General features: G+C 42.5%; 1 protein-coding gene across 2 annotated transcripts in view; it reads left to right on the top strand.

Annotated features, from left to right (window-relative positions):
- Nucleotides 1-25125, top strand: part of arfgef1 (ADP-ribosylation factor guanine nucleotide-exchange factor 1 (brefeldin A-inhibited)) — a 65558-nt gene that overhangs the window by 35741 nt on the left and 4692 nt on the right. The window contains exons 10-36 of one of the 2 annotated variants that reach the window (XM_083778679.1): nucleotides 2215-2449; nucleotides 3343-3442; nucleotides 5622-5761; nucleotides 6154-6262; nucleotides 11065-11266; nucleotides 12453-12564; nucleotides 13110-13315; nucleotides 13445-13529; nucleotides 13693-13858; nucleotides 14222-14373; nucleotides 14485-14613; nucleotides 15294-15452; nucleotides 15685-15826; nucleotides 16331-16421; nucleotides 16837-16877; nucleotides 17001-17173; nucleotides 18136-18287; nucleotides 18639-18811; nucleotides 19481-19641; nucleotides 20920-21050; nucleotides 22087-22216; nucleotides 22309-22444; nucleotides 22739-22877; nucleotides 23105-23168; nucleotides 23279-23438; nucleotides 23656-23795; nucleotides 24293-24458. In XM_083778679.1, coding sequence (XP_083634805.1) covers nucleotides 2215-2449; nucleotides 3343-3442; nucleotides 5622-5761; nucleotides 6154-6262; nucleotides 11065-11266; nucleotides 12453-12564; nucleotides 13110-13315; nucleotides 13445-13529; nucleotides 13693-13858; nucleotides 14222-14373; nucleotides 14485-14613; nucleotides 15294-15452; nucleotides 15685-15826; nucleotides 16331-16421; nucleotides 16837-16877; nucleotides 17001-17173; nucleotides 18136-18287; nucleotides 18639-18811; nucleotides 19481-19641; nucleotides 20920-21050; nucleotides 22087-22216; nucleotides 22309-22444; nucleotides 22739-22877; nucleotides 23105-23168; nucleotides 23279-23438; nucleotides 23656-23795; nucleotides 24293-24458 — 3794 coding nt within the window. Of the gene's footprint in view, nucleotides 1-2214; nucleotides 2450-3342; nucleotides 3443-5621; nucleotides 5762-6153; nucleotides 6263-11064; nucleotides 11267-12452; nucleotides 12565-13109; nucleotides 13316-13444; nucleotides 13530-13692; nucleotides 13859-14221; nucleotides 14374-14484; nucleotides 14614-15293; nucleotides 15453-15684; nucleotides 15827-16330; nucleotides 16422-16836; nucleotides 16878-17000; nucleotides 17174-18135; nucleotides 18288-18638; nucleotides 18812-19480; nucleotides 19642-20919; nucleotides 21051-22086; nucleotides 22217-22308; nucleotides 22445-22738; nucleotides 22878-23104; nucleotides 23193-23278; nucleotides 23439-23655; nucleotides 23796-24292; nucleotides 24459-25125 lie in introns of those variants that run through there. The other variant, XM_083778680.1, reaches the window with a different exon arrangement.

Genomic DNA, 25125 nt, shown 5'->3' on the forward strand with positions numbered 1-25125 from the left:
TTTCGCAAGATCAAAATTCAGGGCAGTCAGAAGCTGGGACACATTTCTTGTTTTGCCACAAATCTTACTCAGTCTGCTTAGCTGAGACAGAACGCATTGCAGAGAAGCAGCCAATCTCAGCAGCCAGCCAAATGTGTGTCATTTAGGTTCCAAATTCTTTATCTGGCTGTTGTTGGAAAAACACGACGGGGAAGATGAGTCCCCTGATGGAGAAGACGCCATTGATGAGGTTGCCCTAGCAACCATCTGCTGAATGTTGAGGTTGCCCTAGCAACCATCTGCTGACTTTTTCGGCGCCAAGGTTGAGTAAAGAGTTTACACATCAGACCAGACAGTATATTGCAACAGCTTCTGAGGAGATGGTAGTATCTGGCTGCAGTCTGCCTCCCTTTCAGAGCTTAAGCCGCCTGAAGATCAATGTCACACGTTGCATTCTGGAATGTGTCATCTGAAATTGTACAGTAAGGCAACGCAAGTATGTATGATATGGGTTTGAACAAGGGCTTTTATAGCAGGTAATTTAGAAGGATTGATTTTGTGTTGTCTCTGTAGTTTGCGTACTTGTGTGTGGAGTATGTTTCAGGCTTTAGGCTACATAAATCCACTTATCATTCCTCTTTCGTTGTTTTCATTTAATCCTCTTAAAAAATATAAAATGCTCCTCATTATATTATTTCCTACTCCACAGCAAGTTTCCAAATCATATATTACCAAAGCATTTTTATAGCCTTGCCCTTGTTTTAAATGTTCCTGTTATTTTAGATGTTTTTAATGGTGTGTTTCTTTTGCTTTTATTCATTTGCTGTAGTACTTTGAGATTCTCACAAATATAAAGTGCGTTATAAATAAAATCCATTATTATTATTATTACTTACTGCCAAAGCCCTGTTTTTAGAGAATTGTTCTAAAGTAAACAGGGTCTGCACCTATACCTAATGGGTAGATATCCAGAACTTAGTTCTGAAATCAATCAATAGGAAAGCCATCTCCCATTGCCTTCAAGAGCCAGGTTTACCTGTGTTATGAGAAAATGGAAACTTTGAGTATAATTCACAGAGAAGATTGTGTGCACATCTCAATGCCTATATTCAGGCCAGATGTCAGGCATCAAGGCAAACATCATGCCTTTGAATATAATACATGGTCATTGTCTCCACCAGGCCGAAGGCATGGGGAGAGAGTATGTTTTGCACTCTGTCCATGTGTCCATGTGTCCGTCCGTCTGTGAACAGCTAATCTCTGGCACTGTTGGCTTGATCGCAGCCATACTCTGCACACACACTCCCTGAATGCCAGAGCTGAACCTCTGCCCCAAAGTTTTTATTTTACACTGTATTCACTGTATTATTATCCTTTGATAAGCATTGCATCTGGCCTCCCTGGATATTCATATAGTTACTTTTGAGTGATGTTTTGTTGTGAAGTATGTTTTGTTCATTGAGAATGCCCTTAGTCTGTCATATGATGGCAATCCATGACAGACAAGGTTATGCAGTAAGAATTATTGCTTACTACGCAAGTCTTCTCTCATTTTGCCTCCTTGAACTGCTGAGACTTCATGTGTGAGACGAGTATCTCTCTCCTGTTTATAATACCACAAAGACAGGTCGTGTGATACATTGATTCATCTCACATTTGGGTGCATAATATACATTTTGAAGCGATACCTGCACCTGGCGCATTGCCATTTAAATGTCAGATTCGGCAAGTTGGAAGAGAAGCAAACCGTTTTCTGCTCAGGTGCACGAAGTGAACGCGCAAACATCTATGGGAGCAGCAGGAATCCATCTAAGCTGAGGTGAAGCAGGTGTGGGAGGACGCAGTGATGAGCATATCCTTATCTTCAGGACTCACCAGAATGGCTGCACAATGCAGAAAGCAATATAATGATGTCAGGAGAGACAAATATCACCCTCTCTGCCCGGCTTCCCTCACCCGAACACAGCCAGTTGTGTTCGTTTCAGACACTCAGCAAGCTGGATGCACCGCCGTTGATTCAAACCCCTAGCCTCTGCGTTAGTGGGAAGGTGCTTTTTTTTTTTTTTGACCACACCTCATTTTAAGAACAACACACTTGAGGGAACACAAATGGGAATATGTCAAGTCGGAAACTAGAAACTGTGTGTCCACTTTGCGCCTGGTGTAAGAAAGGGCTCATAACCTGTTATATAAAAATGTAACAATACTGTAAGTTATCCGTTCTATCTGCTGCAGGTCCCATGAACTTCGCTCAAAGGTCCTGTCGCTCCAGCTGCTGCTGTCCATTCTGCAGAACGCTGGACCCGTTTTCAAGACCAACGAGATGTTCATCAATGCCATTAAACAGTACCTGTGCGTGGCCCTGTCCAAGAACGGCGTCTCCTCCGTGCCAGAGGTCTTTGAGCTGTCCCTCTCCATCTTCCTCACTTTGCTGTCCAACTTCAAGACCCACCTCAAGATGCAAATCGAGGTAACACGTACTGTACGCTGTGCTGAACCTAGACATCTGTTTATCTGCAGCACTCACCAGCACTTCAATTCATCTTTTTGGGGCTCTCCTGATTTCATTTCAAAGCCATCCCAGAATGCAGATGGAGGTTCTGTCGCGTGTCGCGTCTCGACGTGACCGTAATTTTTACTCAAATCACACCAAACCTCTCCCTTCCTCTGTCTGAAAAATAACTTAATCTGACAGACTGCCACAATCTCAAGGCAGCAACAGATGATTTATGCGTGACTATGTTTTCTTTATTTTTTTTATCACTGCTGTAATGTCGTTCTAAGAAAAGAGACGGGAACCCTCATATGCTCCAAAAGGTAAATTTATTGACGACGTTTCGAGCCAAGGCTCTTCATCTGGTCAAACTGAGTCAAACAGAGTTTGACCAGATGAAGAGCCTTGGCTCGAAACGTCGACAATAAATTTACCTTTTGGAGCATATGAGTGTGCGGGTTCCCTTCTCTTTTCCTATGTCACTTTTTCAACCCAGCACCTCCATGAAGTGATGTGCGTATTTTACTATAGTTTCTGTAATGTCGTTCTGCCTCAGCGCAATTGAGTTTCACTTTCAATATAACCTGCTTTCTGATTAATTGTCCCGTCTCAGGTCTCTTCCAACACACGTCCTCCCAACTGCATTTGATGAATTGATATCCATTTACAGCTGTGAAGGGAATATGCTCCTCAAAGGGGGATGTTGTTAATGTTGACAGATGATGGTTCTGCTTGTTAAAACAATAACATACTGTACCTGTGGTGGTAAACTTCAGGAAACGTTGCCAAAGTTTCTAAATGTAGTTCTTATAATATAATTTAGTGTTTATGCTTTTAACCCAAGTCTGAATCACTGTCTTACCATTCAGGTGTTCTTTAAGGAGATTTTTCTGTACATCCTGGAGACATCTACCAGCTCCTATGATCACAAATGGATGGTCATACAAACTCTTACAAGAATATGTGCTGGTGCGTATCTGTCTGAAAGCTAAACATTTCCATTTACTCTTCAGCTATTAGTAGTTAATTTATGCGTTTGTCATACTAAAGTAGTTATGTTACTATGTGAGTGCTAGAGGTTGGGGAGGTACTGTAGTTCCAAGGACTTCAGTTAATTGTTGATGGTTATCATACTGTATATAAACAACAATTTATTAACGATATCACTGAGGAATAATATTTCCCCTTTGGCTTGTTTCGCTCCATTCTGTGTTCTATTTCCCATGATGCATTTCATGCATAAGCAGTCAGCGTTGCTTTTCCGCATAGCCACCATTAGATCAACCTTAATTCATATATATTCCCATAAACTAAGGGAAGAAGGACAATGTCACAACCATCGAGGGTAGTGGCAAAAAACTAGGAAGTATGAGTTGTAGTTTTCACATTCCCAGATTCTACTCGGTGAGGTACATCTTTCAGCACAACTTTGTGTTTCAGAGCTATACAGAAGACTAAGGGCTCCATTAAGCAGTTCAAATAATATTACTAATCATATTACAGTTTTATGAGCTGGGGGCGTGTGGTATGTCATATTGCAATTTTGGGCATGTTAAGAAGAGCTTTCGACACCCCGTGGATTGCGCAAAACGGCCTTGAATTAGTCATGGGTGTGTTTAAGGAGTGTTTGAGACGTACCCAATCAACATGTCCATACTATTCTCTTTACCAGTCAGCTGATGTCACATACGGAATGCGCACTTTGGGGATCGTGGTATTACATTTCTTCAGGCTGGCACCATAGAAGACATGACATGACTTTGTCACATTTGGGTTAATTATTCCTATTGCACTGCATGCTGTCACCTTTATGCCTCAAAATAATTTGTTTCTATTGAAAAACACCAGTAAAATAATGTTTATTATATTTTATTTCATTCAAGTCATGATGAAGGAATGAGTTGAATGCTGCTGCTTAATGCTGTGCCTGTGGCCCCGATGGTATATGGTCTTTGCTCTTAGCATTTTATTGAAGAATACTTGAATCGGGTGTGATACAGCATATGAAAGCAAACTTCCCACGGATTATGGAGATGTTTTTATTTATTTTTAAGGTTGAGGAATGAAAGAATTATGGCCGTTTCTAATCTCAACATTTTACAAAAAAAAAGACGCAAAAAGATGCTGTTGCCATGTCTCATAGAAACAAGTAAATAGGTCTATAAGAATAAGCGCATATAACAGTGGTCTGTAACCTATTTTAAATGAAGTGCCATGTTTTTATTTTCTAGATAGTGAGTCTGCCATATCCAGATTAATTTTAATGACACCACATTAAAATAAAAAAACATATTTTGATTGTCCACAAATATAAAGTTCTTCCTTCTTTTTAAATATGTTCTTGCACATTGTTATAATGATCATTATATATATCCCCCTGCAGTCAGAGTTCATAGTTTTAATGAATGAATGTGATGCATTGTGAGCTGGTATAGATCTGCTATTTTAAAAAGTAATCTTGGAAATTTTTTATTAAATTTTTGGATTAGCCGTCCTTAGTTGGGCAAATGCATTCATCTGGGGATCCTTGACATGGGAATGTGCTGTGTGAGGATCACTGGTTTAAACAACATTAGGAGAAAAGCCCAAATAACCACTTTAGAAAAGCAACCACAACTAGTAGGCTATAACTACCAATATTTACAAGCAACTTTACAGAAAAAGAAGCCGCTTATAATAAACAGACATGGCAACACTCCAGCAGCCTCCCAGAGCCGCTCAAGTGTAAAATCAAACAGTGCTTTTTGCGTTTATGAGGTGGTCAGACCCACGTCTAATCGTTATGCGCTGAGTGTTTTTAGGTCAAGGGGCTTAATAGCGAACTGCGCAAAGCGAAAATAATGAACATATGGACACTCCCACAATGCTAAAATATTCAGGAACGCCGTATGCCATATGTGTGTGCGTTCAACACGGGCCGATATGCCTTTCATTATACGATTGTGCGCAGAGCGAGGGCAATTTATGTATTGTAAAACGGATCTTCAAAATGGCACCCTAATTGTGTAAGACTGAATAAGTGTTATGGCTGCTAATGGACATGAGCATTAGAGATAATGTTAAAGTCAAGAACATCATGATAGTGTCCTTTTCTACCGTTCAGAACGATGAAAGATGACACATGCTTGTTTTGGTGTCTCTTTCTCAGATGCTCAGAGTGTGGTGGATATCTATGTTAACTATGACTGTGACTTGAATGCTGCTAACATATTTGAGCGATTGGTCAACGACCTCTCGAAGATCGCCCAGGGCCGGGCGGGTCATGAGCTTGGCACAACACCTGTTCAGGTGACATTTCTGTTTGTATTGTAACTAGAGTAGATAATCAGGTTTATGAATGCTCAACACTGTAGGCCTGCTCCCTGTATCTACTATACACAAATACTGTAGAGGCAGCTAAGCACCTAGCACTCCTCACACATCATACTATAATATTTTAATGGTCCCCGCACACAGGCACCTGACACTTACAAACATAATGCACACATGTACATGTTGCTATTGCTGCTATTGTACATGGTTGAACTTTGCCTTTTTGTATGAGATATAACAAATAAAAAGTCCAATCTTGATGAATGATTAATCACACTACTCATTACTTTTATCTACACATTATTCAGAATAGTATATTTGAGTATTAAAATTCTTGTACTGAAGTGACTTCTCTACATCCTCAACAGGAGCTTACCCTGAGAAAGAAAGGCCTTGAATGTCTGGTCTCCATCCTGAAGTGTATGGTGGAGTGGAGCAAGGACCAGTACGTCAACCCAAACAACCAGACCAGCATCGGTAAGACACCAACACACCTCTGGGGCAAATTAACTTGGCACACAAAGTTCGGAAACTTAACATTGGTCCATTATTTCTCCACCTTAATAATACCAATTGGTATTGTATTTTATATCATTTTAATCGTTGATTTATAACGAGGTATAGCTTGTAAGAATCGGGCATTCCTGGAATGAGCAACACTGCTAAACGTGTGGATTTGCCAAAATGGCAAATGGCTGGTATTCAACCCTTGCTTTGAGTTGCTTAGTGGATTTGATGATTGCACTCTCCCACAGTAATTAGGAAATAACAACAGACATTGGCCATTTCTACACTATTATTGTCTCCACCAGGCCGAAGGCATGGGGGGAGAGTATGTTTTGCACTCCGTCCGTCCGTCCGTGTGTCCGTCCGTGTGTCCGTCCGTGTGTGTGTCCGTGAGCAGCTAATCTCGGCCACCGTTAACCCGGTCGATGCCAGATTTTGCACACACACTCCCTGGATGCCAACGATGAACCTCTGCCCCAAACTTTCCAGAAGGCCTGTTATAGCGCCACCAGGAGGCCGCTTTGTGCAAAACAAGTTTTTGCACAGTACACCTACATATTTTGTCCAAACATCGCGCAAATTGGTACACAGTCTCTCTAGAGCCATTCAACGAAACGGGTTTTTCAGATTTCTCAGACTCCATCCTGATTGGTTAAGATTGGCTTCCAAAGTTCACAGGAGTGCTCAGTTTCAAACAAAATGCTGCAAATCATGAACACATCATGTGATTTCCGTGAAATTGTGCACCCACATTCCCACTAGGCCGAGGAAGAAATGCCACATGAACAATTACAACTCAGCCTCAAGGTGGCGCTATAACTGGCCGAAAAGTGTTTTTACCTCTAACTGCACGGATCTGTGGATAACTTTGTATGCCAACTCGCTAGTTTACTTTTGTTGCCCTTTTATCCAACCACCAGATGAAGGCAAGCTGCAATGTCCTACATTCCTATCCTGGTGGAGACCTGTGCCCAGAAGGGCACTTTTTCTAGTTTATTGTGTTATGGAACTCACAGCGGGTGAAAGATCCAAACGCAGCGCAACAGTTTGGCACCTCCTTCTCATGCTGGTCACCAACCTGGCCACATTTTGCTGTGGGATGGCATCCCATTCCTCAACCAGGACAATACCAATTGGTATTATTAAAGTGGAGAAATAATAGACCATAGTTAAGTTTCCGAACTTTGATTTCAGGCTCACTAATTCCAAAGATCATGTTTTTTTATTCCTAATTTTTATACACTGGTCTGCCAGGAGCTAATGGCTTAAAATGCTGCTGGTAGATTAGCTTTCCCATCACTCTCTTGTAGAGAGATTGTCACGTAGGCTCAATATAGTTCCATAGCAGACGTCTTTAATCATTCTAAGAGACTTGCTGCTCTCCCTTTATAGATAATGTGAAATAATTTTAATGGATGGCATGTAATGATGCAAGTCAAGAAAACCCATATCATTGAGACACAATCCACTGTGTCACTGCTCCTTATCAGCAATGTCCCAAATGTATCTATTATTTGCAGAAAATGCTGACAGAATACATCATGCTAAATCCAATGTGTATAGATATCATGTGGTATCAAAGGCCTGTCAGTTGAATTCCAAGCCTCTTTGCCATGACGGTTCTGTGGAGAATTGTCTGTCTGCTGTCAGTGAAGCAGGTCTTTCTCCCTGATTAAAGCTGCCTCTGGCTGGCGCTCATCACAGAGGTTAACTAGGGTTAGCGACAAGGTGCACATCCATCAACCTCACTGGGATCAGTTGTAGGGTTGAAGGCTGAAATTCATCTGTACCTCTTAGGGGGGTGAGTCAACACCCAGAGGCCAAAGGCCAAATGATACTTTCCGCTTCCACAAAGCCGTATGATGAATTGACCATGGTGGACCCTATTGTAAACGAGTGTAATGCTTTATGGTGTCGTCCACAGTTAACAGTTTCGTATTGAGTTGTGCTTGAAATTGACTGTAATTCTCCAATCTGTTAATACATTCTTCAATCAATCAATATGGGTTCCATCAGGTGACATAAATTTCATCACCAGCTCATGTGTTCCTCCCAGATTTTGTAACTGTGCATACAAGTACACTGACTGTACATAAGCTAGAACGTAAACATGGACACACTGTTTGAGGAGTGAGTAGATCTGTCGCTACTTGCTACCTATTATTATGTGACAATATAAAGGACTTGAATTTGAAGTGATTTTCGTTGACAGGTTTGATAAATGGTATGCGGGCAGAACAGAATAAAAACATAAAAGACCTCTCAACCTCTCTTCAGAGGATTATAATAAATGGGAATGAACAAATAATTGACGCAAATGGACACCTCGTACACAACCATGATGCTCTTGCTATTGACGTCTGCAGACACCAAATGCTGGGTCCTTCGCAGGCTACACGGACACGCAAAGCAAAGGCCTTAATGTAAACGGGTTAATGTATCAGTTTATGACGGAGGTGACACCTTGGCCTGAGCCATGATAAAACACCTGTCAGTGACAATGTATCCTGTCTGGGCTTTGGCCTCTGGCTCTTCTTTACTTCTGGAAGTTCCTGCTTTTTTTGCTGAAGGGGGATGGTGGGGGAAGGGGGGTGCTAACTTCCGAGGTAATGAGCCCTTCAATTAGAGCGCTATCCCCACAGGTCCCTGCAGCTAGCCTCAGGCTAAACACTGACAGCGAACTACTAGCAAAGCCAGCTGGACTTCGCCCCCAGCTCCAGTTACTGTGCCAAAATGATATATTGTTGTTGTTTATCTTATATTTATTTATTAGCCATGTTGTGTGTGCTGTTAATGTTGAGTGTGCTGTTTTTTTCTTTTTTTTTTTTAACATATGTTTATTCATTTTCTTTACAGTACAAATAAGTATTTTCAAAACAATTTACATATTTTTTCCCCCCACATCCCCATGGCAGCACACATACAAACAAAATCTTATCACAAAATGTTTTGACAATAATAAATACAGAACAAAAATAAATAAATAATGACAAATAAAAATAAAACGAAAATAAAACACATTACATACAGTTAAACAAACAAATGCCCAATATCCGTCACAGTTCCCTACCCCCACCCCACAGCTGACTACTCAGTTAACCACTATACTGTTGAGTGTGCTGTTAATATTTATGCCAATAGAGCGTTGCAGTCCCGCTCTATCATGACGACGCCAGGCCCAGGAAATAATTCCCAATGCATTTTTCCCATAGACATTTCGAAACGTATTTATTTAAAGGCGTATAAGCGTCGTACAAAGCCAACTCCTGTTGTGACAAATCATGACAACAAACACAATATTTTGGACCAAACAAATAATTACAAAGAAGAAAAACAACAAAAGTGTTGTAATCTGCCGTTTTTTTCTAATTCTTTGTTTGGCCCAAAACATTGTGTTCATTGTCATGATTTGTCACGACAAGAGTTGGCTTTGTCCACGGCGTAAACGTCTTTAAATAAATACTTTTTGAAAAATGAACAGCGATTTCTTTTCCGGGTCTCTCGAGGGGGCGGGACTGCGACGCTCTATTGAAATAAAACCTAGAAAGGTACCCCCCCCCCCCCTCCCCCAACTTCTCGTTCTTATCATTGTGCATTGTTTTTCTTCTTCTGCCCACTTCAAAAGGGAGAGCAGGTAACAATTATAATGTGCTGGAGTGTTTGCTAGAAGCAGTTGCTGTGGTTACTGTGCACTGGGAGTGTTTCTGACACCTACTGTGTACTGGGTGTCTGTGGCCTTAATATGATGGTGTCGTATCGCAGCCTCTGTCTGTCATGTGTACGGTTTCATGTAACTGTCAGAAACCCACCCCAACCCCGTAGTTTGTAAACTAGAAATCCTGTTACAGGTTCACTGTGCAATCCAGTACAACACACTCATGGTAGAAAATGACTGGAGTCTGTGTGCACGCTAAAGCTTTCTTCAGTTATTAACCAAATATTTCTCCCGTCTCAAGAGCTTTACTTTTGGATTTTCTGTAAGCCAGTCTGCCTTAACCCCTCCACTGGTCCTACACCCCTTTCTCTCTCTGCTGTTTGTGCCTCACACTGCCGGCTCGCATTACGTGACACCGTCCTGAATGTTTTAGAGAGTTTCCGATGGGTAATCAGATGCCTGTGTCCGCAGAGTGGTGTTAAAGGCTAGCTGCCTGGGAGGACCTGTTCCAGCATCAACAAGTCACAGATCCTTCAGCTCAACCCCTTTGGCAATAGAAACAACTCTCTCTCTATCGCTCTCTCTCCCTCCCTCCCTCTCCCCCTCCCTCCATGTTCTAGCTCAATTTTCTCCCTGGTCAGGAACTTTATTAGATAACCCAGCTTTATAATGTCTTCCATCTACCAAATGCACTACACTGCCCTTCTTGCTTGCACCTTGTGTGTGTGTGTGTGTGTGTGTGTGTGTGTGTGTGTGTGTGTGTGTGTGTGTGTGTGTGTGTGTGTGTGTGTGTGTCTTATTGGCTATTGATGGTGACGTAACTACGGTACAAGGTATAAGGTCAATAACGAGTCGATAGTAATAGACATTGGTTAGTAGCAGTACTTGCGCGCTTTGCTTCTGCGCGGTTAGTAGCAGTACTTGCTACTACTCCCCAAACACTAATCTTTGAGTGAGCTTTGTTTTACCCACCTTTCCTTTCCGCCTACAGGGTAGGGTGTTAACAAAGTTTTGTTTCAGGAGGTGTCCTGAAACAAAACTTGGCCATACAGTACATGGGGACGATTTTCACGTCTGCCAGCAAAGTCATCCTTTTTTTTTTTCTTCCTCCTCTCAGGGCAGGAGAAGCCATCAGAGCAGGAGCACACAGAGCCCAAGGCTCCAGAGACAATAAACCGCTATGGAAGCATCAACTCTCTGGACTCCACTGCTTCCTCTGGTATTGGCAGCTACAGTACTCAGATGTCAGGCACCGACAACCCGGAGCAGTTTGAAGTCCTCAAACAACAAAAGGAAATCATCGAACAAGGCATTGACCTGTACGTCTGCATAGAAGAAATACATACTCTTAACCTTAAGCCTGCTTTGTACTTGTTGTGCGCCTGAGTCTTGCACCAAAAATAATCCATCTACAAGATATGCTATTTTCTCTGTGAGACACATTGCACAGCCTAGTATAAATATTGCTTTATGCCTAATCTATATTCTGTACTACGATGGTGTTACTTGCCAACTTGAACTGATTACAAGCTTGTAATTATTGTCGTCAAGCGTCACTGTCACTTTATGGACTACAAATTAAGATTTATATACACACACACACACACACACACACACACACTAAGGCTGTCCCCGAACATTTGGGGTTCAAACGTTCACTCGTTAGGGTTGGCACTTGAATCTTTTTCTCTTTTTTTCCCCCCTTTTTTTTTTACTTAAATATATCTCAGCGAGAATGCGATATGCATAATAAGAGTACTATGTTCATGTTGTGTTCAGATGTTATTATTCAGGGGGGCACACAACTGGTGGAAAATGTTTTCTGCGCGGTAGATCAAAGTTATGAAAGGCTCATTTGGCACAGCTGAGATGGTTATGTAGAGAAATCTGACAGGCATTCAAAAGGAACTCTAATTAGATGTTAACGTCCTGTAAGTAGACGTAGAAATAAAACTAGTGTTGACTAATCATTACACGTTGCTCTTATTTTGAAGAGGAAGTTAGTGCACAGGAAGTCCGTTTCAGTTGTAAACAAGCTACTACAGTATGACACTTTCCCAAAGTTACGTGCTCCGAGTCCTCTCATAGTGGTAGTCGCTAAACCACGTGACCATAATTATTTACAATATGAAAACCATGCATCTTGAACAACACTGGGATTACTTATGGAACCTGAAGCAGTAGTTGAGTAATTACTTTTATCTATGTTGAACGTTTGTTTTGGTTTCAGTGGTTGAGCTGCTAACAAACGTCCTCCTGCTGCTTAACGACTAGCCTGCTACAAATACACTGTCTGTGATCTTTATCTTTTGCTCCTGCCCATGTGTTTGGGAAGCATAACATTGTGGCAGAGTAGAAACGTCCGTATGCCCCCCCTCCCCAGGGCTAGGGTACAGCATTAACACACACACACACACACACACACACACACACACACACACACACATACACACACATGACCCTGTCTGTTCTGTGGATACATATATTTGTAAATTCTTAATACAGATTCAACAAGAAACCAAAGAGGGGAATCCAGTATCTTCAGGAGCAAGGCATGCTGGGTACCACCCCAGAGGACCTTGCTCAGTTCTTGCACCAGGAGGAGAGGCTTGATTCGGTAACAAATCAATCTAATCTTTACTTTGTTGCCTTTGGGTAACAGACCAACGATATGTAATTTAGAACAACCCAGCATGGTGTCAAAGTGCACATTGGATGTTCAGGCACACAGCAGACTGACAACAGTTCCCATCTACTCCACCCAGCCACTCTGGCTCCATGTGCTTCACCCAGCACCAATGTTTACTTTAATGAGGAGAGCACTCTGCCTTGATTGGGCTCAAGGGTAATAATCTGTGGTAGAGTGAGACTATCATTTGCTCAGGGACAAGTACCATCAAGCCCAGCTGTATAAAAGCAGTTGAGTTATGAAGGTACAGTATAGGGGTGAGACTATAATGTATATTTATCTAATTGACATAGCAGTCAATGAGTGAGTGTTCCCAAGTAGCTATTTTGGATAGGCATTCGTTGGAACAACCATTAGGCCTGTCCTTGTTTTGCCTGAATTTTAAATAAATATAAATTATTACATTTTTAAATTAATTATTGTACTGTATGTTGCCTCATTTCCTGTTCTCATTTTGGTTTTCCCCTCTTAAGACTCAAGTGGGAGAGTTTCTTGGGGACAATGACCGCTTCAACAAAGAGGTGATGTATGCCTACGTGGACCAAATGGACTTCCTGGGCAAAGACTTTGTTTCTGCGCTGCGTATGTTCTTGGAGGGCTTCCGGCTGCCCGGTGAGGCCCAGAAGATTGACCGGCTCATGGAGAAATTTGCTGCTAGATATCTGGACTGCAACCAGGGGTGAGATTCAGTGTCTTTTCTGTAATATTGTCTCATGTAGATCAGGTGATAGCTGATAGGAATAGCTGATCTTTTTTTCTTTTTTTGTGTGACACCTGTTATTCATTTGTTTCCCTCTCTCCATCCCAGACAAACCGAGTTTACGAGCGCTGACACGGCGTACGTCCTCGCCTACTCGATCATTATGCTGACAACAGACCTTCACAGTCCACAGGTAAGCCCTTCATCCCGCCGATCCCAGCTGCCACTGGAAATACCAGTGGCCAAATGTATATAAAAATACCATTCCACAGTATCGATATGCACGCAATGTTAAAATGCCAGGGACTACATAAACATCATTTGACCCACGTCCCCTCCCACACTCCCTTTAAAAGGTGAAGAATAAAATGACCAAGGAGCAATACATCAAGATGAATCGAGGGATAAATGACAGCAAAGACTTGCCAGAGGAGTACCTGTCGGCCATCTACGATGAGATTGCGGGGAAAAAGATTGCCATGAAGGAGACTAAGGAGCTCTCCCTCAAATCCAGCAAGCAGAGTGAGTCTCCCTCCGATAGGAGATGAGAGTCACATTACACTCTGAAATAGAGCATGTGCAAAGTTATTATACAGGTAGTTTGTTCACAAGCACCATTAAATGCCTGTTTGGAAAACGTCATGAATCTCTGAGTCTGATCAGAGTTATGAACTCATATCATTATGCACAGTGGGTTACGGCCTGATGGCCCATCAGACTGAGAGCAATGCTGGGAGATTGAATGCAATTTCTTATTGATTAGATTGTACTAGTCTGCCTGGAAGGAGGGAAGGGGGGGGATATTTAAAGTTAAAAAATGTATTTAAAGTGAAAGATTCTCTACATGTAAAAAAAATCTAAAACTGTGCACTGATCTGGGCACAGGTGTGGCAAGTGAAAAACAGAGGCGCCTGCTGTACAACTTAGAAATGGAGCAGATGGCCAAGACGGCGAAGGCTCTGATGGAGGCGGTCAGTCACGTCCAGGCGCCCTTCACCAGCGCCACGCACCTGGAGCACGTCAGGCCCATGTTCAAGGTGAGACGTGCACCCACACCACCCCCACACATCTGTGCTTCCACAACTAATGCAGGGTGGCATAACATTACACCACCTGACCACTTCCATTCTTTTCATTTCGTACCTCAGCTTGCCTGGACGCCGTTCCTGGCCGCCTTCAGCGTGGGGCTTCAGGACTGTGACGACACGGAAGTGGCCACTCTTTGCCTGGAGGGCATCCGCTTTGCCATCAGGATAGCCTGCATCTTCTCCATACAGGTACAGTAGTTTATTTTTGACTGATTTCAAGAAATAATCTTTTAATAACTTTCTTGTGACCACTGTGCTCTGACTTAGTGTATGGTGAGTTACCAGCTTAAAGGGTAAAACCACTTTTGTAGAGGTTTGGGTTGTGTAGTTACCTTGCCATGATGTAACTCCAAATGTGGACAAGAAATTAAAAAGAATTGCTCCAGTGATTAGAAACTGATCATTCAAAATATGCTCCTCATTGACTTACATTGTATGCTGAAACAGCTCATTTGTTTTAATAAAAAAGTTAACTTCCTGTTGATTTTACTATTTGAAGATCTGGATCCACGGATCCAGACCTTCCTAATAAAAATTGCAAAATTGACATGCCTTTACAAAATAGCATACTTTGCCAAAGGTTACATATTTTTAACGCATTTTGGGCGGGAACCCCTTTTGGTGTTAGCTAGCTATTGAAAAATAGCAGATCTACAAGCTCATTGGTGGCGCGCTACGAGCTTGTAGGTCTGCTATTTTTGAAAAATCGAAGAACGACTGACATAGAAACATAGCTTTTTCAGAAAACTGTCAGAATGCAGAAGACATTTTTTGAATCTGGTCAGAATGGGTCAGAATGGGTTAAAGGATGATTAAGTTTAGACTTGCTCTCTCTTCTTCCACGGCCACTCCACCACCTCCCCCACCAGTTGGAGCGAGATGCGTATGTCCAGGCCTTGGCCAGGTTCACACTGCTGACAGCCAGCACCGGCATCGCTGAGATGAAGCAGAAGAACATTGACACCATCAAGACCCTCATCACTGTGGCCCACACGGATGGCAACTACCTGGGCAACTCTTGGCACGAGGTCAGCCTCCAGTCAGCCTATCACAATATCTCTCTCTGCATCGCCATACAAATCCATATTTATGTTTTTCTTTTGTGTAGAACAAGAGATATTACAATATTGGGTTTTATTATATTTTCTATTGATTATTGTTCAACTCTTGCTTTACTGCATCTCCATCTTCCTTTACCCCAGATTCTCTCTCCACCTTTAGTTCTCTGTTTGACCATGTTGTGGTGCTTCTTTTGGTCAGATCATGAAGTGCATTAGTCAGTTGGAGCTGGCTCAGCTGATCGGCACGGGGGTGAAGACGCGATACATCTCAGGGACGGTGCGAGGAAAAGATGGCTGGATGAGTACCAAGGAGCCCAATACCGATGAGTACCTAGGCCTAGGTTAGTATCGGCTGATGAACATGGAGTACTGTAATGTAATGTCATAAACTGATGTACTGTAATGGGCCGGCCACACCAAGCATGATGACTACATTATATAGCATTGCTGTTGGGAGGAAACCTCAATATTATTATGTCCAAAACTGTTACTTTTCAGGATTCAATAGTTTTTGATACTTTGGTGTGACACTGTAGTATGATCAAGGGTAGGGCATTAATTTACCAAAAAAAGAAGAAAGAAAAAATATGGAGAAGGTTTCTACTCGACTCCGACAATATACACTATACATTATGATAACTAATACGATTATGTGAACATCCACTATGACGTTATCATTGTAGTTGTGGTGGTGTCTCTGCCCTTCACTCGAGTTAGAGCAATTTGTAAAACAATATATCTATAGTTATAGCTGGGTTCTGTTGTGGATATACCATTATTGCAATGTCCTTGCTATCGATTACATCACCTCTTCATGATTTGTGTCTTTCTGCTTGGACCTGTAGTTGGAGGCACAATGGACCGTAAGCAGATGGCCAGCATCCAGGAGTCCATAGGAGAGACCAGCTCTCAGAGTGTGGTGGTGGCTGTAGACAGGTGCTGTGGTGGTCCTGGATAAAGAATTATACTGGATATATAGCAAGATATAGCCTTCTTAAACCATTTAGGGCTTTGGTGTTTTATAATTTAGCTATTGAAAAATTGCAAATCTACAAGCTCATAGCGCACCACCGAGTGGCGCGCTACGAGCTTGTAGGTCTGCTATTTTTGAAAAATCGTGAAAATATTTATTTCAGAAAACTGGAGGATTTAGATGATTTTTTTTAAATGTTGAGGTCAGGCCTAAATAGAATTAACTTAAATAAACCAATAGCAGTGTAGATATGATGGATTGTAATGAAAAGTATCATGGTCAACATTTTTGAATAAAGTGCTGATTTACGCTTTCTTCAAAAGCTACTGCATATTTGCCGTTATTTCAAAGTTGTGGCTTTTCTTTTTTCCTTTTCAGGATATTCACAGGTTCTACTAGGCTGGATGGTAATGCTATAGGTGAGACTTGATCTGATATCTGGATCCATTCCTTGCTACTTTTCATTCCTGCAGTTGTCGGGTTCATGTAAAGACGCATGCGCTGTGCTAATTTCCAAATGTGCTCTGACCTCTCTCTGACAGTTGACTTTGTGCGCTGGCTGTGCGCTGTGTCCATGGATGAGCTGGCCTCACACCTGGCCTCACCACGTATGTTCAGCCTGCAGAAGATAGTGGAGATCTCTTACTACAACATGGGCCGCATCAGGCTGCAGTGGTCCAGGATCTGGGAGGTCATTGGAGACCACTTCAACAAGGTGTGTAGGGGAGACCAGGTGACCGTGTATACTCGACTAGGCTGGGAAAAGTCAATACATCCATCCATCCATCTTCAACCGCTTATCCGTAGTCCGGTCGCGAAGGCAACAGCTAGTAGCAACGTTAGTAACGTCATTCTGGGGGGGTCCCGAGGCGATCCAAGGTCATTTTGGAGATATAATCCCTCCAACTGATTATTAGTCTGTCCAGGGGGTCTCCTTCCAGTGGAAAATGCATCGAGGACATCCCTAGGGATACGCTCGAGAGGCATCCTCACTAGATGCCCGAACCACCTAAGCTGGCTCCTTTCCAAGCGGGGAAGAAGAGAAAAGAAAAGTCAAATGAAATGTAATTAAGTTAATCTAGTTTGATAAAGGATCACATTAAAGAGGACATTTTAAGGCATTCAGTCACTATTGGCATTCATTGAATTTAGATTTCCCAAGACATATCAGTAGGCGGAGATCCCTGATCGGCGAGTGCATTGGCAATATTGTTTCCATTAATATCAAAATTGTCAAGGTAATATTGCCAGTATTTTACCAATATTAAGTCAGACACGGCAACATTTAACTGCAAATACTGAGCAAATAAAATCTCTTGAATCTTATGTCAATATCGCCAAACAAATTCCTCATGCATGTTGTCAGTGAGTGGTCTGGAGTCATTTTACTGGCCTATATGCTGCTTCTCGACCAACCCATCTAACATGAGGGCACTGATTAACGTAAAGTGCTGGCAGGAAAGCATTCTGTGCCTTTTAGCATTCAAGGACTCATCTCATTATCTAACCGAGTACATACTTAGAGGCTACAAATGGAGTTTGTTGTATGTTATTATGTTAGTACTGATGGTCTGCTCTTGAGAAAAACCTACAGAAGTGTTTTGAGAGCTAGAAAAGCTGTAAATATGAAGCATTTTGAAGGTTAAAGCAGTGTTTCTTCTCATCCACTCTGCTCAGGTCGGCTGCACTCCGAATGAAGACGTGGCGATATTTGCAGTGGACTCTCTCAGGCAATTGTCCATGAAATTTCTAGAGAAGGGTGAGCTGGCCAACTTCAGATTCCAGAAAGACTTCCTGAGGCCTTTTGAGCACATCATGAAAAAGAACAGGTAATTTCAGGGATATTTCGCTATCCGTCACTGTGAGTAACCACATGAACCCCTAGCCTCCCTATTGTGGGCATCTCATAATAGGCAAACATTCAGTGGAATTAGCCAATCTTCTAAGTGTGTCAACGCGTTGTGAGTTTGTAGATTTGATTTACGCCATTTGTCATACAACAAAGTATAGGTTATGCATCTTTTTCCGCTTGTTTGCACAGACACATGCAATTCATCTCCAAATGAAGGATCGGCATCGTACCAATATTCTATATATCAGTCATTCTCCTACAGTTGCTTCCTTCTCCCTCCTGTCTGTCCCTCGCTCCTCATGTCCACCTCTCCGTCCCTCTGCTCCAGGTCTCCTACGATTAGAGACATGGTAGTGAGATGTATTGCTCAGATGGTGAACTCCCAAGCAGCCAACATCCGTTCAGGCTGGAAGAACATCTTCTCTGTCTTTCACCTGGCCGCCTCTGACCAGGATGAGAGCATTGTGGAGCTGGCCTTCCAAACCACCGGCCATATCGTCAGTAAGTATACACACGCGCGCACACACCCATGCACACAATGTATTTTAGATGCTTTTTTAGGTGACAAGTTTTGTCCACAATGTTAAAAAGTTCAATAATTTACATTCTGCTACTTGAGGATAATTTAAGTTACCCATCTGTGCATGATTACTGTTTAATGAAGGCAAAGAAAGAGAACAGATGGAAGAGTTAGGCAATGTATATTTCAACAAGTCAGTCACACACACATAGATGAATACTACAGCTCAAGAGAATTTCTGCTATTATGCTGAAGAAATTATTGTGTGCTCTTTGATCAGCTCAGTCAGATTAGCATCTGACCTATTCTCGTGTGTGTTAAATGTAATGTGTTAAACCATTTATTTTCAGCTTTGATTTAACAGTTTATATAAATGTAAAAACAGCAACAGAGTACAGTCAAACATTCAGTTCAAAAGGGATAGCACCAAAGAAAGTCCTTGCGTTCTTGTTTCCATTTAGGCCCTGTGCAATTAATTCACTCACAGATGATCATTGAATTCGTTTCATGACATTGATAATCTGTTAGTCTTCATAATCTTGGTAGGAAGTGTCAGAATGTATCTATTTTCCAGTTCTTTCTCTGAACTGTTATTCTCTTATATCTCCCTGCACATTGTTTTGACCCAACCCTTTCTGTCCATCTCCCAGCGAATGTATTTGAGAAGCACTTTGCGGCCACCATCGACTCCTTCCAGGATGCAGTGAAGTGTCTGTCAGAGTTCGCTTGCAATGCCTCTTTCCCAGACACCAGCATGGAAGCCATTCGCCTCATCCGACACTGCGCCAAATACGTCTCTGAACGGCCTCAGGTCAGTGTCCTTTTAACCAGGGTGTGCGGTCAGGGGATTACAATGATGTATGGCTGAATACAGAACCCTTGTAGAGAAGAGTCCTTTTGCACGCCTACAAGGACAGGTGCATCGGAGCAGGCAAACAGTACAAACACTAACAGTCTAACACTAACACTAAGTCACACACAGTCTTCACGTATAGCAGTAGTTTATCACCCCGATCGCCCAGGACGAAGTTCACCGTCCTTTCAATTAGTAACACCCAGCGCCCAGGACGAAGTTCACCGTCCTTTCAATTAGTAACACCCAGCGCCCAGGACGAAGTTCACAGTCCTTTCAATTAGTAACACCCAGCGCCCAGGACGAAGATTGATCAAAATGACAGAGGTTATTGATATCAAAACTGATCGCATCGCTCCACAGCCTGGGAGCGTCTGTTGCGCAACATTTGATGTTGCGCAACAGTGGGAATGTCCCCCCCCCTGTTTAGCCAACGAGATCGAAAATCTTAAAACGTTAATAACTCTTGATCAAAATCATAACGTCTAATTCGCTATTAGATAATTCGCTATTATAAAAGCATTATTTTATAATACGAATCAATACGCTTATAAAAGCATTATTTTGCTAGACCTTGAAACACAAATGTGCAAGAAACATGAGAATGTACTGTAGGGATTATATACAGTAGTATGTGGATTAGTTTGCATGTGTATTACATAATGGAGATTATACAGTAGTGTGTGTGAGTGTGTGTGAGACAGGATTTGTATTCTTCATTGAGCGGGGTTCCCCATGGATCGGTACTTTCCCATAGAGATTTTACAAAATAAATATTCTAAGCCTAGAATCAAGCCATCCAGGATCCTGATTCCTGATAAAACCTTTGATTCTGTGAAAAAAAGAAGAATATTTAATGATATTTCTTTACTAAATTTAATAAATACCCTTTGTTTAGCATTTTTCATTGAATTCTTTCACCAGGATCCTGGATGGCTTGATTCAAGGCTTAAAATAATTTATATAAATATTTTTGTAAATCTCTATGGGAAAAACGAATGGCTTTTTCAGTGGGTCCAGAAAACAACACACTATGCTATGCTCTATACCAAATCTCTTTGTCGAAAATAGCCGGTCTTGTAGACCTGCTATACTGTGACGGATGACATGCCCAGAATAGGAACACTTCAGCTGGTTAATTGCCTTTTGGTTTTTTCAGTTCTAAAAGAGCTAAGACCTTTATTGGTCTTGCTGGGGAAATTCAGTCTATGAACAGGGCTCTCGCTTCTCTGACAGGCCTTCAAAGACTACACCAGTGATGACATGAATGTAGCGGCTGAGGACCGCGTGTGGGTGAGGGGGTGGTTCCCCATTCTCTTCGAACTCTCCTGCATCATCAACAGGTGTAAACTGGATGTCAGAACCAGGTAGGAAGGCTTCAACATCCCCCCCATGTAATATTATACTTAAAATCCAGCGTAGTTTCACAGAGCATGAATGTGTCTTTTTCAACAATGTCCGGCTTCATACTAATACTGTCCCACACATTCACACCTGGGAGCTGCCCAGTACAACCACAGTCTTATACTGTTGGCCAACTCCTCTGGAGCGGTTGGAGGTTAAATGCCTTGCTCAAGATCACTTCAACAGCGGCTATTGTTCACTTCACTCCCTCAACCCGATGTTTCCTGCCAGTACAGGGATCAAACCTTCCTGCAATCTTCTGCCTACTGCTAGCTAGGGGTGCAACAGTTTAAAACCAAACCGTACAGTACGGCATACACAGTTCAATACGCCCTTATGAGCCGCACGCTTTCGCTTTGCAATTAATTAATTTCTTACAGCTACAGAGATTTTCCAGAGCCTAGGCTGCAGACAGGCTGCAGAAAGCCCCCCCCCCCCCCATAATATCCTTAAATCCTTATACAGAGATTAAATGTCGATCTGTATTGTAAACTAAACTTTAGTTTTTTCTGTGTGACACAATCTCCCCCCTGGCCCCCTCCCCTCCCCCCCTCCGTTCTCTTCCCTGCCTCGCTGGCTGTGTATTTTCTTCCCATGAGTATAATCATAGTGAGGCACAATAGCGACATACAGTACAGTAATTATTTTTCTTGAAAAAAAATCAAAAGGGCAGAAAATACTGGAATGTGTCTTGATAGGGAACAAACGAAAAAACATTTATTGCTAATAAACGGAACATTTATTTATATTTTTTACTGTACCGAACTGAAACCGTGACCCCCATACCAAGGTACGAACCAAACCGTGGGCTAACTGAACTGTTGTACCCCTACTACTAGCACCCCCCTCTTAATGTTTAGGAGATTGCTACCCCAAAAGGTTAATGTAGTAATATAACTGTCAATATTGCTCAGTTCTCCACCTAATTATTATTGTATACTCTTATACGTAGTTTTCAAAATGTTAAAGGAAAAGCATGTGTGTGTGCGTCCTTACCAGGGGTCTGACTGTGATGTTCGAGGTAATGAAGACCTATGGCCACACCTTTGAGAAGCACTGGTGGCAGGATCTGTTCAGAATCGTCTTTAGAATCTTTGACAACATGAAGCTGCCTGAGCAACAAACTGAGGTACAACACAGAATCACACTGTAAACACTGGTTTACAACTGAAGTACCTGGCGTCACACTCATTGTGTGCTGTGCCATGTTGTTCCCTTTAGAAAGCAGAGTGGATGACCACCACCTGTAACCATGCACTGTATGCCATCTGTGACGTCTTCACGCAGTACTTTGAGTCGCTCAATGACGTTCTCTTTGACGATATCCTGTCCCAGCTGTACTGGTGTGTGCAACAAGGTAAGCCCAATTTGTGATGAATCCAGCTTTGTCTCACATTGGTATTTTAGACATTTAGCTTCATACCAGTGTCTCACACCAAAAATGACTGATCTACAATTTCACAACCTGTCGCAGGTTGTAGACTTGTTGCCATTTTGAGTGTGCAACTAAGTATAGGTCATGTTTTATCCTCAGCCATTTATGAGGTGTGGGTCTCATTGTCATGAGACTCAGGACTCATGGCCACAATCCATTGAACCAGTCCCTCATTTTTCACTACCTTTCTCCCCTCCACCTCCTCCTCCGTTATAGATAATGAACAGCTAGCTCGGTCCGGAACCAACTGTCTAGAAAATGTGGTCATCCTCAACGGGGAGAAGTTCAGCCCGGAGACCTGGGACAAAACGTGTAACTGTATGCTAGACATCTTCAAGACCACCATCCCGCACACGTAAGCTGCCCGCCTCATAAGATTCAGATGTCTACAGTAGACGTGCACCTGCTTTGTGAGTGTGTAGGAGCTTGGCCTTCAATTCCGGCCTGATTACCAACGCAAACCACAGCCTTGGTTGTTGAAGTAGAAGGAATGTCTCTCCCTGATGTTTAATCTTGGTAAACTTACACAATGCTAAAATATTTGACTCCTTGATGTTGAATGACCTTTGCTCCATTTCTCAGGCTGTTAACATGGAGGCCCGTTGGAGCTGACGGAGAGCATATAGATCTATCAGACAAACAGCTGGTAAGGACATTTTAGATTTTTGCTGTTTGCATAATGAATACTTTCTGGACTACTGGATTATACCGGTACAGACTAATGATGTACCTGTCCGCTATCTTTGCCACTGTCAGGACTCCGTTTCCCAGAAATCCGTGGACATCCAGTCCCGCTCCGAGGACCAGCAGTCCATCTGCAGTGCAGACCGGGCTGCCACAGAGAGCCGCCGACCGAGCCAGTATAGTTCTGCCTCGGGCATGTACGAGGACGGCCCCAGAAACAGGACCCCCACAAGTCAGTTCCTCTCTTGACTCAGTACTTGATGCTCTAGTTTCGGCAACAAAGTGTCATGTAAAGTGAGACTGAAATAAGGAATTCTCAACTGAATACGTTCTTGTTGAGAGACGTGTCTCTCAACACTTTGTTGCCAAAGCATACATTAAGTCTTATTTTTTGCATGTCCTTTCTTTGTTATATTATGCTCAGTTTGTGTTGTGGGCACATTTCACAGAAGTCCAGGAGCAGCGTTTGTTCTCAGCGATGTTGATAAAGTGCGTGGTGCAGCTGGAGCTGATCCAGACCATAGACGACATCGTCTTCTTCCCTGCCACCAGTAAGAAAGAAGATGCCGAGAACCTTGCGGCTGCCCGGGTAAACACTACACTTATCAGTACTTTGGTATATTGTGTGTTATTAATAGAAGCACTGAGAAAACTGTTGCGCCTTTCTTCGTCCTTTTTTTCAAACTTTACTACGGTAGCGGTGGTCTCAAAAACATAAGGGAAACTTTGACAGGAAAAGACTCGCTCACCGTATAGAAAAATAATTAAAACCCCTAGACTGAGACTATTTTATTTTATCATGCTCTTATGGTGCTCTGTGCTCATGGTGCAATTAAAAAGCAAACGTTTCGGTCCTCAGACCTTCGTCAGTGCTATGTGTTAATAGAATGAATAAACTGTAACAGCCTTATTAATATAATTAATAACACAGCATGCTTGTAGAATTGTATCTGTGTATCATTCCGTGCTACAAACACACAAAGCTGTGCATAGGAGGGGCAAGCGCCCCTCAAAAATGGTTGTCTGTGGCCTAATGCATATCAAGCGGTTGAGCATCACTGTGCTAAAAACCTGTTCCTTCTGTAGCGGGATCCCCTGTATGCAGCCGATGTCCCCGTGGAGGACCAGGGCATGTATCGCTACCTGACCTCAGAGCAGCTCTTCAAGCTGCTGGACTGTCTGCTAGAGTCGCACCACTTTGCGAAGGCCTTCAACTCCCACAATGAGCAGAGGACCTTGCTGTGGAAAGCAGGTACGTAGGTAGAGGTGCAACAGTTCATCAAACAAATTCATGAATTAATTCACGATAAATAATAAAAACATGCTAATTATCGATTAATAATCGCTAAGAAAATAATCGATGGCCCAGGCTGCTGGCGTAGTGGTCCGTGCTGTCTGACGGCGTGTCACGGGTTCGAATCCCGATCCCGACGACCTTTGCTGCATGTCACTCCCCATCCCTCTCCTCATTTCCTGTCAGCTTACTGTCCTATAAATGAAGGCATAAAAGCCCAAAATCAAATCTTAAAAGAAAATAATCAATTGTTTCAGCCCTATACGTTATGTAGGGTAGGTCAGGGGTCACGGGGGCGGGGGGGTCGCCAAATTATTTTGGGGGACCCCAAATAAATTTCACATTTTAATTTTTTGAATGGCTGAATGGCTGGAAAATGGAAATTAAGAGTTGACATAGTATGTGGTGCATGCATAAATGTTCCTTAATGATTATATCTGGTTTCAGTATTCATTTATGATATATTTTTGCAGTCAGTTTGCAGTCAGTTTGTATTGGTGGTGGGGAGGGGGGCAGGGCGGGGGTCGCGAGACACGGCCAAAGCATTTCCGGGGGACCCCAGCCAAAAACCTCAGATTCAATGATTGACAAAATGGGTGAATGACTGGTTACCTGGCATTCATGG

Source organism: Protomyctophum parallelum (genome assembly GCF_964188405.1).
Source record: "Protomyctophum parallelum genome assembly, chromosome: 12".
NCBI classification, from domain to species: domain Eukaryota; kingdom Metazoa; phylum Chordata; class Actinopteri; order Myctophiformes; family Myctophidae; genus Protomyctophum; species Protomyctophum parallelum.